The sequence below is a fragment of the Ornithodoros turicata genome, chromosome 2, assembly GCF_037126465.1.
Source record: "Ornithodoros turicata isolate Travis chromosome 2, ASM3712646v1, whole genome shotgun sequence".
NCBI lineage: Eukaryota > Metazoa > Arthropoda > Arachnida > Ixodida > Argasidae > Ornithodoros > Ornithodoros turicata.
Genome location: NC_088202.1, coordinates 102,766,634 through 102,781,662, shown reverse-complemented (window position 1 = coordinate 102,781,662; position 15,029 = coordinate 102,766,634). Strand labels below are relative to the sequence as shown.

General features: G+C 46.4%; 1 protein-coding gene and 1 long non-coding RNA gene across 2 annotated transcripts; both read right to left on the bottom strand.

Moving 5' to 3' along the window:
• Positions 1 to 5,496: 5,496 nt before the first annotated feature.
• Positions 5,497 to 6,209, bottom strand: LOC135383911 (uncharacterized). The gene is made up of 3 exons (XR_010420145.1): positions 5,995 to 6,209; positions 5,652 to 5,751; positions 5,497 to 5,591 (listed from the first exon to the last, which is right to left on the bottom strand). It is a non-coding gene; the product is annotated as an uncharacterized LOC135383911 (long non-coding RNA).
• Positions 6,210 to 11,425: 5,216 nt separating this feature from the next.
• On the bottom strand, positions 11,426 to 15,029 carry LOC135385868 (uncharacterized). The gene is made up of 4 exons (XM_064615441.1): positions 14,897 to 15,029; positions 14,488 to 14,564; positions 13,271 to 13,360; positions 11,426 to 11,840 (listed from the first exon to the last, which is right to left on the bottom strand). Exons 1-4 carry the CDS (start codon positions 14,961 to 14,963, stop codon positions 11,562 to 11,564), a joined length of 513 nt encoding a protein of 170 aa, XP_064471511.1. The 5' UTR covers positions 14,964 to 15,029; the 3' UTR covers positions 11,426 to 11,561.

Here is a 15,029-nt window from a genome sequence, read left to right as displayed (position 1 = left end):
CGCCATCCAATGAGACAGCAGGAGAAGCGCGCGCATACCTATCGTGCGTGTGTGGGTTTGGAACGGGTCCCATCGTAGTGTTTCGTATATGCGCGGCATGATGCACACTGCTGCATTTTTCAATACCGATTCACTGAATTGTTGCCAAGAAAAGTTCTCGCAAATGTTCCACTGATAACATTTATCTTCACGTCCTTCGGACAGCGACGCCAGTCCGCTTCCCAACGCGCACTATGTTTTTAACCGGGACTGCTCCATGCCGTGGCACGCGCGTGCACGCGCATGTTCGACTAAAAACACCGATGCACGAGCTGAAGCGTCGTTCACTGCTTAGCACCGAAGCAAGACAGAATCCGATATAATTCTTATTTTAGCTCCGAAACGGAATCAAAGTTTTGAATGATGAGAACGAGTATGAAATTAACATAGCGTGTAACGTAATTTGAAGTGAACTTGTTTTTGCATTTTAGTGCTCCTTTAATTAACTTTCAATAGTTAACTTTTTAATTAAAAAGCTACGAAGTTGTCCCAATGAGAACATCTGATCCCTTTGGCCACCTGATACCGGAGCCGTTTTCAGAACAACAATCCGTTCGATAGATCGTCCGCAAAAAATTCGTGAAGGAACACCATTTTCTTCTTTATTTTGTTCATTGCGCATCTTCGGAGACGGGTATTTCCTTCACCCCCAATGTGAGAGGGTGAAAGAGCACACTATCGCCTCTTGCGTCCTGGAAAAAGATTAAAAGAAAACAGAAAATGCAACCCAAGATATAAGGGCAGTTACGATAGTGTCACCCGATACATTTGTTTTCGTTTTGTTTCCGCAAGTTAAAGCTCATCTTCGACTCATGAGGCGGCACTCGATGACACGGAAATCGAACCCCCCTCCGCACTTTAAAAACAGAGGGGGGGGGGGGGTAATGGCAGGATCGGCTCGTCGTTGTTGGCCACATAGAAGTGGGCGCCGTCACGACTATAGCAAAAAAAAAAAAAAAAAGGATGATGAAGGGTGGAGATGGCATAGAGGGTGCATGAGTTCGTCAGGGAGAGCAAAGTGTTAGGGGGGTCGTTGAGCAAGACCCACCTTCTGCAGAAAGAGAATAAGGTTTCTTGCTTTAGCGGAACATTCGGTAGAAGAACCACCGGGGTAGAGGATGTCCGCTAGCGTGCCCGAGCTGGAGTGACGGAGATCAAACAGAACTTCACCACATATATCACTTTGACGGCGAACCATTGTATAGAATGATAGCTTTGTCACTCCCTATTTGTGGAAAGCGCTGGGCGTACGCCTTTTTTTGGGACTGCAGAAGTGTTCCAAAAAGGCATACGCCTCCCGTTTTTAATCAATCAGGAGGCAGAACGATGTCATCCGTGATGGTGATTGGCTATAAGAGCGTGCTATGTGGTGAAGTTCTGTTTTTAGAGTGCATGGCGTCATATACTTCTCAAAACTACATTAATTTTACGATATTTCAGTTTCACTTTTGAAGAATACAGTGTGAACAACGTGGATTACAATGGCATCAATAATATTCTAGAGATACGAGATTTAGTCCGCAGTGGCACTTTCGAGAAATGGCCCCATTTTTTCGTATCCATTTTGGCTGGAGCTTGCATGACGTTTCGGAGCGCGCGCCGCGCGGCAGACAGCTATTTCAGAGCTCGATATTTTGGACGGCTTCGACAGTGGTTCTCAGGCAGCACCGCAATGTGTGTCCCGGGCTGTACAAATACAGGCTATCTCGGATTCCCAACGTTGGCTAAATTTTACAATTGCAACCTTGCCCAAGCAAGGCCTGTACTATTGGCAGCCGATATTCAGCTCCAGCATGGCCAATGTACACCCCATGTTGCCCGGACAGCAGCTCACTATTGGCCTCACATTGGTATTATTAGGTAACTGGGATGTCAGTAATGGCCCAATCAAGGCACTGCTGGCGACACGGTTTTCTGGAATCGCGTGTCAGCAGTTCCGCAGCCCATATTACTTTCGTGGCGCGCGTGTCCAATATTGTATTTGAAAGTGAACCATATCCCAGGCAGCACACCAATATTGGCCCAATGTGTGCTGCCTGGTTCGCCATTATCAGCTCTTAATGGGCTGCCAATATTGGTCCCACATGAAAAGTGCAACCAGGTTCCCCATCGGACCAATAGGTATGGGCTGCCTATATTGGCAAGCCCATTTTGCCCGAATTGTGCTAATCCTTCCGTCATAATGCCGATAATGAATCAGTGTAATAATAATGCATTATCCGGTATACTATCCAGCACTAAAAGTAATATTACTTCATTCGCTTTTCTTTTTTCGTTGAGATATAACTGATCCACGTTACGTCACGAACACACAACATCACCCTGAATCGCCCGAAAGACAGGTGCAATGCCCGTCCCTCAGAAGCCATCATTACGATCTGCGTACTATATGAGTATGACCCAAAAACTTACAACCCGCTCCCAGAGTACAAGGGAGCGAAACAATTTCGTGACGGCGACGGACATACGCCTCAGCTTCTCGGACTGCATCTGCAATATAACTTGAGGCACCTGGCATTGCAGGACGGATATCTATCAGACATTGCCTTTTTTAACTTGACCTGCAGCTTCCATTGTCATTAGAGACTACAACCAACGACATTCGCTCGAATGAAACGACCGATCCGAGTGTCGCGCATGCGCATTACGAGATAGGACGCGCGATTTCGCGGAAACGACTACACGCTCTGAGTCGTTCCGTTTCATTCCGCAGCTACGACCTATTGGCATCGCGAAGCAAGATGACGGCTGTTTGCATCAGCTATACCAGCTGTAACAGCTGAGATACAGTGCATGTTACAGTGGGATTGTTACAGTCCGCACCCCTAGTCACAGATGTGTTAATGGCTTACCACACTATCTACGCAGCAGGCCACAGGCTAGTTCTCCAGTGGGTTCCAGCCCATTGTGGTGTCGTGGGGAACGAGCAGGCCGACAGCGCCGCAGAAGCAGCACTCCCGTATCGGAAACGGACTAGTATTGTTCTGCTGAGAGGAGACCGCCGTTCAATTCTCCGACGCCTAGTGACACCCCTGGCTTCCCGCCAATGGACAACCGACATTCTTCCCCCCTCTATGTTGAGCAGAGTTGATCCAACGCTCGCTTTCCGCATGCCACGAAACACCTCTCGTCAAGATGCTGCATTAATCCACCGAATGCGCCTCGATGTGGCCTTTACAGCTCAGTGGAGTTACCGCTTGAGACAAGTTGACTCTCCCACCTGCTGCCACTGTGGTGTTTTTGAGGATCTGGAGCATATTCTTCTTCATTGCTCCCACTACCAACCTTCCCGAACCACACTCTCCGGGTCTCTTCGTCAGCTGGACTCTCGCCCCTTCTCCCTATCGAAATTGCTTGGTCCCTCGCCCAATCCAGCCCAGCAACGCTCTGTGCTCAAAGCTCTTCTGACATTTCTGGACACCATCGGACTTCGATCGTTATTGTGAAGGGGCTCTTTATTTTATTCCCCACATTCCCACCAGCAATGGGGTAGAGTATCGCCTGTGGTGATGAACCTCCCCACTCTCCAAAGCCAAAATAAAGTTGTTGTTGTTGTACAGTGGGATTTCCATACGCTGACTGTTTCGAACAATGTACATGTATCGTCTGCTGAAGTTGTTGGATGCAACGACGTGTTGAGTAAGGCATTTCACCAGTGCTGCTTGGCATTTGGTACAAGTACCCAACACGGGTTCGTCCCATGGTTTTCAGCCGATATGGGGTGCACATGAGCAATATGGGACCCATATTGCCGACGCTTTCCCCATATTGGCCCTAACTTGGCCATATGGACCCATATTGCCAAGTTTGAGCCAATATGGGGAAGTCATGGCAAGACGGGTGCCATATTGGACCCGTATCGTCAATGCTCAGCCAATATGGGCCAAAATTTGGTCGACGGCAATATGTAGATCATATGTCCAAGTTTCATCCAATGTTATTTGGTCGACGGCTATATGTACACCATATTGCCCAGTAGCATCCAATATTATTTGGTCGGCGGCTCTATGTAGACGCATGTTGCCCACTTTCATTCAATATTATTTCTTCTACGGTCATATGTAGACCATATTTCCCAGTTGCACCAAATATTATTTGGTCGACGGCAATATCTAGATCATATATCCAACTCTCATCCAGCGTTATTTGGCCGACGGCTATATGTACACAATGTTGCCCAGTTGTATCCAATATTATTTGGTCGACGGCTATATGTTGACCATGTTGCCCTCTTTCATTCAATATTATTTGTTCTACGGCTATATGTTGACCATATTGCCCAGTTTCATCCAATATTATTTGTTCTACGGCAAAATGTAGACCATATTGCAGAGTTGCATCTAATATTATTTGGTCGACGGCAATATGTAGACCATATTACCTGTTTTCATCCGATATTTGTTGGTTGGTGCCTATATGTAGACCACATTGCCCACTTTGAGCCAATGTTCTTTGGTCATTGGCTATATTCGAACCACATTGCCCGCTTCCATCTGATGTGGTTTGCTCCTCGGCTATATGTGGACAACATTGCCCATATTCAGCCAATATCGCCTGTTTCATGGCTATGGCGACCATATTTCCAGTGACCAGCGAATATTGATGGCAACCTTGGACCAACATTCTCATGCAGCAACTATTATTGGAAGAATAATGGTAAACGTGGTCCTATATACAGGGTGGTCCACCAACCCAACAATTTATTAATTAACAATTAATAATTAACAATTAATTAACAATTTATTTCGGCAATTGCCATTGCATTACGAGTGGGATTATGTGCTATGCTGAGTAAAATGACCACGGGGAACCCATTTCCGCAAAGAGAACGTTAGGTTACCTTGGGAAATTTCGGAGTTCAATTCAAGAATTTACTTTCCGTCAATTGAAATCAAATAAAAATGTTACCAATATGTGGCAAAAGTTATTGGCAGAAAAAATCCCTTGACCGCCCTATTGAAAAAACCCATATCGAATAAATACGGGTCCCATATATATGGCATTATTGAACATGGGGTTATGTGTCATATGGACATATGAGTTATACAGACCATACGGGGTCCTCATATGGCCCGTATGAGCCGTACGAGAACCTCCATATCCAACAATCCCGTATAAATGTGTCCCATACAATTATCATGTGACCCATAGACCCACGTGATTGTGTGAGCCACAACGGAATTATGAGACCGCTTATACGGGGCGCAGAGAGCATAAGGTTATGTACCACGTTGAAGAAGCCGCTGGTCGGGTAACGGTCGTATGACGATACGGAGTGAAGGTTATACAGGGTTGACACATAGTGGGGAACCAAAATCCACCTACACACAAAGCACCAAAGGGGAGGATACATTGTGAAAGCAGTACAGATCTTAGAAAAATGTAGGTATGATAAGCCGGGTATCTTTACGCGAACATAGTGGCGGAAGAACCAGGAAACTTTTCTCTGTTATCCAGTTTATTTGGCTTGTTACATTCAAGGGCACGGTTGTAAAAGTTTGCACTGCCATGAAGCAGACATTGGAGTTGTATGGGTGAAGTGCACACCCTACCTGTTTCGCAGGAAACACAACTCAGTAAAAATCTTTGCAACGACCTGTAGCTTAACTTACTTTGTCTTTTAAGATCTCAGCGACGTGTGTGTTAATTTCCTACGTCGGGAGTGCGACAGCCCATTTGTCTTGTGCACAGAAACAAATCTGTCAAAAGCGTCTGAAATTCAAAGATTCCACATTTGTAACAGGCCAATGAAGCATCACATGTGACATCTTCACCCGATGTTAAGTGACGATATCGGTTAACGACTACGGCAACGACCACAATGAGTTCAGCATAAGGTAACAGACTCAAGAGGGTAGCAATCACACTGAGTGCACAAAGTAATAAAAACCCACACGCTAGGAATGTTACCAAGCAAACCGTGATGAATCATGGCACAGCAGCCTCAACACTAACCTTCCATTCACGAAATCCAACGGCTTCTGGTCGTATCTTCCAAGGCGTACAAACAGAGAAACATGTCCAGACATCACTAGCAAGGCACAAACACACAGTCAGAACAGTCCGAGCCACCAACGCCACGCCGAAACACCCAGAACAGGAACGACGACAACACGCGACCGCTCACCTCCGGTGCTCAACGTCGACTGAGAGCAGTGGCGGATGCAAAGTGTGGCATCGGGGGCGCCACTGTCGCGGCGCTCTTCGTGCTATATCAAGAGAACTGAAATCGGCGCGAGCACGACAACAATGCTATCGGAAAGAGGACGTTTTCCCCGTCAAAACGAGACCTCATTCACCTTCCTACGCCAAGAAACACCCAATATCGAAAAAAATGCCCCGCGCCCCATGTATAAGGAAACCGCCGTTGCCACGGGATCCAAACTAGAGAACGGAGAGAGATAAAAAGGTGTCGCAAGTTCCTACACCTTGCCCGCTTTGAGCACGTGTGCCCGTCAGAGGGAGGTTCGGATCTGCCGTGGGGTTCGAACCCAAACACTTAGGCAAATGTCGCAGAACGGGGGTCGGCGTCAGGAATTTTCGGAATGACGCCCTAACAGCTGGAAATTGATGGGTGGTTCGAATCGGAAACTTGTAGTGCAGGGTACGGAGCATGCACACACAAAATTTTGGGTAAATCGGGCGTTAGGTAAGCAAGTTACAGCACTGAACAGCGGGAAGCGTTTCGGGGCGTCGTCACCCAGCACGCCGGCGTCGAAAAACTACAAAGCCAATATCTTATCTTGGTGAACGAAACTTTTCGGGCCTATAGGACAAACTCGATTGAAAAGAGCACGTCGAGACCTTCAAAACTACGTTAAACACGACTATGTAGCTGTAACTGGGGCGGTTTTAGGAAAATGCGGCCGCCCGTCACATGTATCGCGAGGAATGCAAACACGGAAACCGCGAACTGGAGAACCACTAAAGTTACAGAGCGCTCAATTTTGTCACGTTTGGTACGTCATGTAGAGCATGTTACAAAAAAATGAACATCGTCGGACACGAGCCTCCTTCCTAAAAAGGACCCCAAAGTTTGCAAAAAGAGCGTCGCGAACGCGTCTTCACCCACAATTTCCGAACCGCTAAAGACCGGACCGCGGTGTGATTTGGCCGATCATAGAACTATTCGAGACCGATTTGGACGCAAATTTTGGCGTGAATCCGACAAACGCCGCGGGAGTGACGGCGCTCCGAATTTGTCGTATATGTGCTGATGGATGATGAGCAGGCTATCCGTGTATTCCAGTTAAATACCTGAAGAATCGATACTTTGAGTACGGGAACAGGTTAGAAAGCAGGACAAATCCATGTTAGGGTATAACTAATTGTATTCTCAGCAAAAAGCGACATCATCCAACCTGACCTAACCAATCATGTGTGTCAACTCACGTGTCGTTCGGAGCGTGTATCCTATTTCTGCATCGTTTCCGTCCGTCCGTTACTATTCAGTTCCTAACACAGGAACGTAGCAATGAGTTTATTTATCTGCACGTTCCTCCACGGCAGTGACACACATTTGGTCCGCACAATCCATTTTTATAAGGTATGTGCGTGACGCAATCAAGTGGCCCATTTCAAAAACTAGTTTGGCATAATTGTACCCATAACCAGTGATGGCCACTAACTACTTCTACAGTAGTTTAACTATAACTACAAACTACTTTGTGACTGAGTAGTTTAACTAGTAGTTCAACTACTTTTCAGGGGAGTAGTTAAAACTACTTTTTTAACTACTGCAATGTAGTTTAACTACATCTATAACTACTTAACGTTGTCCACCAACACCAATCCCTCGTAGTGTTCTTGGACACCTAAATATGAATCACAAGCAATAATAAACTTTGGCTCAAGCCATTGCTACGATCGTCAAATACAAAGCTTGCGGCGAGATTCTTTCTGTGCCTATGCGATAAACTAAGTTGCAGAATTATTTCACAGCAAATGAGGCTTCACTAGACAAGCATTAAAAGTGAAGATTTAGTACACATGCACAACACAATTGCTCTGCACCTCCGTTCTCATGAAACAAGTAGCTCAAGGTAAAAGTCGGAAGCACAATCGTGCCGTAAAGCTTGCGGCACAATCGGAAGTAGTTGGCACCTTCAGTAACCTAACTACTGTAGTTAACTACTTAAAATAGTAGTTTAACTAGTAGTTGCCACTACATTTCTGCAAGTAGTTGATAACTACTTTTTAACTACAATCAGGTAGTTTAACTAGTAGTTTAACTACATGTAGTTAACTACTGGCCATCACTGCCCATAACTATGTGGCAGAATCAACGTTTCGAATTATGTGTCATGTGTGATTCGTGTCCCCCATACTATCCTAATGTGCATCATACGGCCCCATATGTGTACTATTGCTGTCACATACGAAGTCGTATGGAACCCATATTGCTGCCACATCACTTCATATGGGTGCAAGATATGTGATATACGGTCCCATATCACTTCATACGAGGCCCACATAAGTATCATATTGACTCCATATGACTCCGTACGGTACCCATAAGAATGCCATATTGCCTACATATGACTTCATACGCGGTCCATATGTATTAATATAGGACCCATACGAATCTGTACGGGAACCATACAAACTGATATAGGAACCATATGAGTCTCATACGGGATTTTTCAATAGGGTGTCTCTCCGGGGCCTACGTTTTTTTACTATGAATTTCTATCATGGTTGGTGGACCACCCTGCATAGGACAGGTAGTTTCAGTGTCCCGACAATAATGGACCAGGTTAGTGTGCTGCCAGGGTTGCTACTACGCAGCGCATGCGTAGAAGCCTGCCCGTAGGCGAAACAGGACCAAACGCGCTATGCAAGTGGATACTGTCCTCCACCTCCCTCGATCTTCGTGCCACACGAGTGAGGACAACAATGGCAAGACAGTCATCCCTCCACCACCACCACCACCTGATATGTCACCTTCGACGCAAAGTGAGGAAGACGGAGGTGATCATCGAGTAGGACGTGACATCATTTCAGACTATACGCGGTGGTGATGTTCGCCGTTTTCTCGACTTCGACAACGTCCTTGGGTGCATTGGTAATGCATGCAACTGCATCAAAGCGGTAACACAACGGCAAACTGCACTGTTAAAACAGAACACATGGATAGTTGGCTGCTAGCCCACCACCATTCCGAATGATGGGACGAGGCGCCTATTTGGGACACAGCATGTCATAGATAGGCGGTTCCTCGTTTTGAACAAATCAGGACACAGTTGGCTAGGAGTGTGCTATGTGGTGAGATTCTGTTCACGCAGCCCACATAAGTGAGGCCAACAACGGCAAGCCGGTTTTCGTCACCACCACCACCACCATCTGTTTTAACAGTGTGTTCGTAGTTCGTAGAGGAGCAATGTGCAAGTCTCCGGCAACAGAAATTCACATGAGGAAGAAGACGGTTGAGCGCACCTTAAATTTTAATGAGACGAGACTTTCGTGCAGAAGGCAGCACTTCTTCTGCAGGAGAAGTGCATCCGTCTGCACTCTAAAAGCAGAACATCAACGCAAAGTACACTCTGTGCCAATCATTGCCACGAATGATAGGGTTATCGCTTCTGATTCGAAGACAGTGGTGGACGTACGCCTTATCTTCTGGCAATTATCATATATTCAAATTGCCACAAAAAAAGGCGCACGTCCCCTTCTCTCTTCTAATCAGAAGCGATAACCCTATCATTCGTGGCAAATGGTTGGCGCGCAGCGTGCTATGCGGCGAAGTTCTGTCATGTCACGTCGAGACTGGGAGGTACCCGGGTTGGAATCCCGGTGCCGGCTGTGCTGTCTGGGGTTTTTCCTGGGTTTTCCTCAGACGTTTTCAGACATATGTCGGCACAGTTTCCTTAGAAGTCGGCCCAGGACTCACATTCCCCCAGGGCGTCAGTCGTGACGTTGCCCACCTCTGTGAGGCCGACAACGGCGAGCCCTCTCACCATCCACCACCACCATCTGTTTTTAGAGTGTGCACGAAGTGTGCATTTAGATGCTCTCAACGGTCTTCTTTCTGGTGTGGCATGTACGGAACTATTATTGTATAACGGAATTTTCCCAGCACTCCACCCAGTCTCTAAAACCCCACCTACCCACTTCACCACATAACATGCTAATAGCACTCTAAACACACCCTAAAAATATAACTTCACCGCATAGCATGCTCTGAGCGAATTTCAAAGTTCTGAGTGCTACTCGTACCGTTTTCAACAAATCAGGGAGAAAACGACGTCATTCGGGATGGTGATTGGCTATGAGCGCGTTGTGCGGTGGAGATCTGTTTTGAGAGTGTAACAACAACAACAACAGATAAATGATGATGTACGGGGAAATTAGCGACCTGAGGTGCGGCCTAGAATCACTAAATAAGCTCCGCTTCAGAGTATCGACACTGAGTTCCAAGAGTGAGCATGCGCCATCTTGTTTCCGCGCCACGGTAGCCACGCGCACGCGCACTTTAGCGCACGATGCTATCTATCGTGCGCGTGTGAAATGTTTCTTCCTCTAGCAAGCAGCTCATCAAGGTTCACGGCCTTGAGCTCACCCTGACATCCTCGGGACGCTCTCGTGGACATTATCGTACCCCAGTCATACACGCTTCTCTATCCCACAGCGAGCATTATGTTAGCCGTCTTTGATCCTCAACTGGGGTTGGTACCGGTGTAGTGCGGAAACAAGATGGCGCTCCAGCTCTCCCTTGGACCTCAGTGTCGATACTCCGAAGCAAAGTTTATTTAGAGACTCTAGTGAGGCCCACTACCCCAGGGAGAGTGCAAAGGCTTTACAACACCTGCCCTTTCCCCCAACACACCTGTGAAAAAGAAAAAACCCAGAAAAGCCCGAAAGGCTAGCAGATACTAATGTCACATCCCCGCTACGGAATTCCGATAGCCCCCTGAGATGACAATAACCCTGCGCACATCCCTGGTTTTCTTATCGCCCCTAATCACCATGCACAACAATGAGGATCCATTGCAAAAATTTGCCGTCAACGTTTTCTCGCGTTTGTTCAAGCCAGATAGCCATTGACAGCGTTGCTCTTTTGCTACTTTGAATAAAGCTTAGGAAAAAAAAAAAAAAGAATGTGACGCTTACTAAAAATTTGAACTGTTCCATTACTTTATTTTATTATTGTTATCTTTTTATTTTACAGATTTTATTGCGCATTCGAAGTGGGAAAATCTCGACTTTGAGAACCGAGTAAACTAGGTGTGAAGAAAAATTGTTGTAAGGTTCGTTGTGAAGACGTAAATTGTGGGCGTGGTTGTATAATTGTGAAGAGGTTGTAAATCTAATTATGTTACATTAATTGCTGCCTTCTGCTGTTGCTTTTGATTTCCGTGGGCTTCTCATGCACCGGTGTTTTTCTTCGTCATACACATCTCTTATTTACTGCTGCATCAATCCAAACCATACAGAAAGAGGACCCCTGCACCGACCGCCATGAAACTTTCACGTGGGCCTGCGTTCGTGGTCATCACTATATACGCGGCATGCAGTCTTTCATGTCACTCGAAAGACGTTGTCACGGCTTTAGGTGTTGGCTTGGGTGGTCCAAAAGTGACTTCCTCGTCATCCCTGTAGTCGTAATCAGGATCCTGGGTTGGCTTGGGTTGTTCGGGACGATCAGTGACGTCGTAGCCCGGTCCGGTTCTGTCTGTTACATCCTCGTCCCGTTCGGGTCTGTCCGTTACGTCGTCCTTTCCTGTTTCACCAACAAGTCTCTCGTACCTTCTTTCGGAGACGCACCTTCCCCCGTAGCACAGCCCTGGTCGTCTCAGCCTCGACTGTATAAGGTGCAAACCAAAATACGTCTTCAATCCCCGTGAAAGTTGTTAGTTATTGAGCCAATATCTTTACGTGGAACACATGACACAAAATAATGCATACACTGCTCTGGTTCTCGGAAGGAAAGCTCTGGTTTTCGGGCTGGCAGATTCACCCCTCCCCCCTCACGTTAGCATTATTGGCTAGTTTAGCTCAGTCGTTTACCGGGGAAGCTCTCTTTCCTACAAACGCAAAGCCTCTACGATCTCAAAGCTTAACGTCACCACATAATGCGCTAAGGTTCAGAATGATGGTTCCAACAGAGCAAGCCGGTCTGCCTCCTTCACGTACACCATCTGAGTGTATAGCTAAGAATGACATATTTTGAACGTGACGAAACGGCAGCAAAGCTTTTCGTTATGCAATTGAATTACGAACAAGTGGCCGCAAATGACAATGAGATGTTTTGCACGGCCATATTTCATATCCAATTCCTAAATTTTTGCTTCAAATGCAAAATGTCTTTCTTTCAGTTTCTTCTTCTTTTTAATACAAGACGAGCGCATGTTATACATCTTACAAGGGTGAAATGCTGAGAAACGTTTTTCCGTTTAGCATGGTGCGGGTTATAACAATCATAAACGTAAGGTCTCGAATACTATTCGACTATTGGACATGACCCCGTTTTCATCAAGATGAATTGAGTTTTACGTGGAGAAATGAAAATGAAAGCCCTGACTAATAGGTGGTATAGCGTCGAAATTACAGTTCAAGGAACGCGCACAGGAAAAGTATTCAGCAAACGGTTTGAGAAATGGATTCTCCCACGAACTACCTATAGCCAAGAACACGTGTATCGAGCACGCGGTGCCAGGTGCGCTGCTTGCTTATTCCTGACACCCTGTTCGTATTGATTATTAATTTATGTCGGGCTTGGGTATGCCACGGTGTCACGCGATGCATACTTCTGCGTGTAGTCCAGCGTGCAGCTTATCCTTATCCATTATAGGATAAAAGTATTTCCCTGTTCCTCGTCTGCGTAATGATTGAGATCAGATTTGCACTGGAACTGCCAAGGCTGCGTACATCAGCTTGAGTATTGTGGACGTTATCGCAAAAGTCATAGGAGGCGTGTGTAAAAAATTATAGAGGCGCACGTTATCGCATTCGTTCTGATTGTTGCAACGTTAGTGAGTTTTAGTGGATCGTACGCTATCGCCTTTGCGACGTAAGGAATAGCGTTGGTGGTTATGAGCACGCGCAAAACATAAAGAGAGCTTCGCGCACTGCGCAGAACCACTACGCTATCCCCTACGTACGCAAAGGCGATAGCGTACGATACACTAAAACACTCTGTTATTGTGGAAGGTTATCGTAGCGGGAGACAACAGGGGATAAGGTTCATAATGGAGTCTAACACGAGAACCAACTAATAAGAAAGCGTTCTCACCACGCAGGGCGTGCCATCCTCTTCTCTCCCGTAGCGGAAGTAACCTCCCGCGCAGCGGTATCGGCACAGAAAGTTGCGTCCATCTTCTTGCTGCCATCAGGAAGTTTATGATTAATAAAAATAGACCGGGCTTCCTGTACATGTAGGGCCGGTAACGCAGCGTGGGCAGAAGCCTATAACCGAGCTTCGTGCTTACAGAAATGGTTGTATCATTTAACAGTCAGCCAGCAATATCATTCCTTATCGCGATAAACGTGTATTGTGCTTCCCTTTTGTATCGCTTCCACCATGTCGCCTTTCTGCAGAGCCATGCGAGTCTAACTAACGAACTATGCCAATATACTCGTAGTGGGTGAGCAATGCTGTGGAGACTGATATACCCCACACTCTAAAAGCAGAGCTTGACCGCAAAGTCTTCGCGAATGTAAATCGAAGCGCAAAACATCGCAACAAAACAAATAATAAAACGGGCATGAAATTCTAAGCAACACGGGAGCAGCGAGAATTAAAGCGTACGTCGCCCGGAGGTCCATTTCATAACTACTGACCGTGTACAGGGTGTCTCTTTTTTATTCGTTACACAATTTTTACAAAAAATGTAGCGTAGCAAAATAGATGCCGTTTTAGCAAGTGGTTGTACGGCCAGTCGAACACCCAGTAGGACAGCGTATAAAACTACTGGACGGCTAATTAGCTAAAATTCACTAATTAACTTATTAATTAGATGTTTTCTGGGAAATGCGAGATAGCAGCCCGTTATTATGAAATCCACAGTCCTGTGTTGTTGTTCCTGTTCAGTCGTCGGTTCTCGTCACGTCCTGTGCTCATCCCGCTTTCGTCCCCACATTGCTCCTCAGACTCAAGGAGATGCTAACGTTGAAAGATAAACCATTTCGTATTGCAGTGTGCAACGGCCGGGCCATGTGTAGAGAAAAGGTGCGAAAAATCGCGTGGGAAACCACTCGATACGACGAATGCTTGCATTTTGGCCTTTAGTTTAGCGGCTGTGTCGTACCGCCTTTGTAAATGGGACCGAAGGTGACACGGATAGGTGGCGCGGTGGTACAGTCGTAGTTCGGTCTAAAGATCAACATGGCACTTCAAACATATAAAGATGTGCACCCATGCAGTGCGGGTGAGGTATAATTAGTGAGGGATCGCGCAGCACAATGGTGCTACCGCGGTTGGATCTGAGTGGTCTCAAATAGAGTACTTACCAAGGGAGGGCGCCTTCTCTCACAGTCTTCGTCCCTCGAATCGTCATGTCGGTGTCTATGCCACCACCTGCGTCGAGCTGTAAAAAGTGCACACATACGTACATGTACATATGCTAATAATGATGATCTGGTTTTCTTTACCGCTACCGAAGCGGCCCACTTCCTTATCAACGAAAAAGATAATATTTCTAACGCACGACAAACTAACGTAACGTGCAGATTCCCGTAGGCAAGCGAGACAGGAAACCATGAGGACCACTCTGATATTTAGCACGAAGGGTCAGAAGACATAGAGTTGACCTCATATCTAAGGTGTTTAAAGGGCCTGGCGCAAGAAAATTCGTTATCACAGGGTGAAGTGCCTACTCGCGCAGCAGTTAATGAGGTGTGGATCATTCCATTGACTGACCTGATGCGTCGTCTATTAGGGCTAGGGCCAGGCCCAAGAACAGAAGCACCGCGATGGAAGTTTTCATGTTCACTTGCCACTTCAATGCTCCACTCTCGTGTAGGCGTCAAGCCTATTTGAATGTGCGGGAGCT

Excerpts from the sequence above, each read along its gene's own strand:
- LOC135385868 (XM_064615441.1), bottom strand. The coding sequence starts at position 14,963 with ATGAAAACTTCCATCGCGGTGCTTCTGTTCTTGGGCCTGGCCCTAGCC. Across the intron at positions 13,361-14,487 it reads AGAGAAGGCGCCCTCCCTTG|CAAGAAGATGGACGCAACTT; the intron begins GTAAGTACTCTA and ends TCCTGATGGCAG. Across the intron at positions 11,841-13,270 it reads AGGATGGCACGCCCTGCGTG|TCGAGGCTGAGACGACCAGG; the intron begins GTGAGAACGCTT and ends CACCTTATACAG.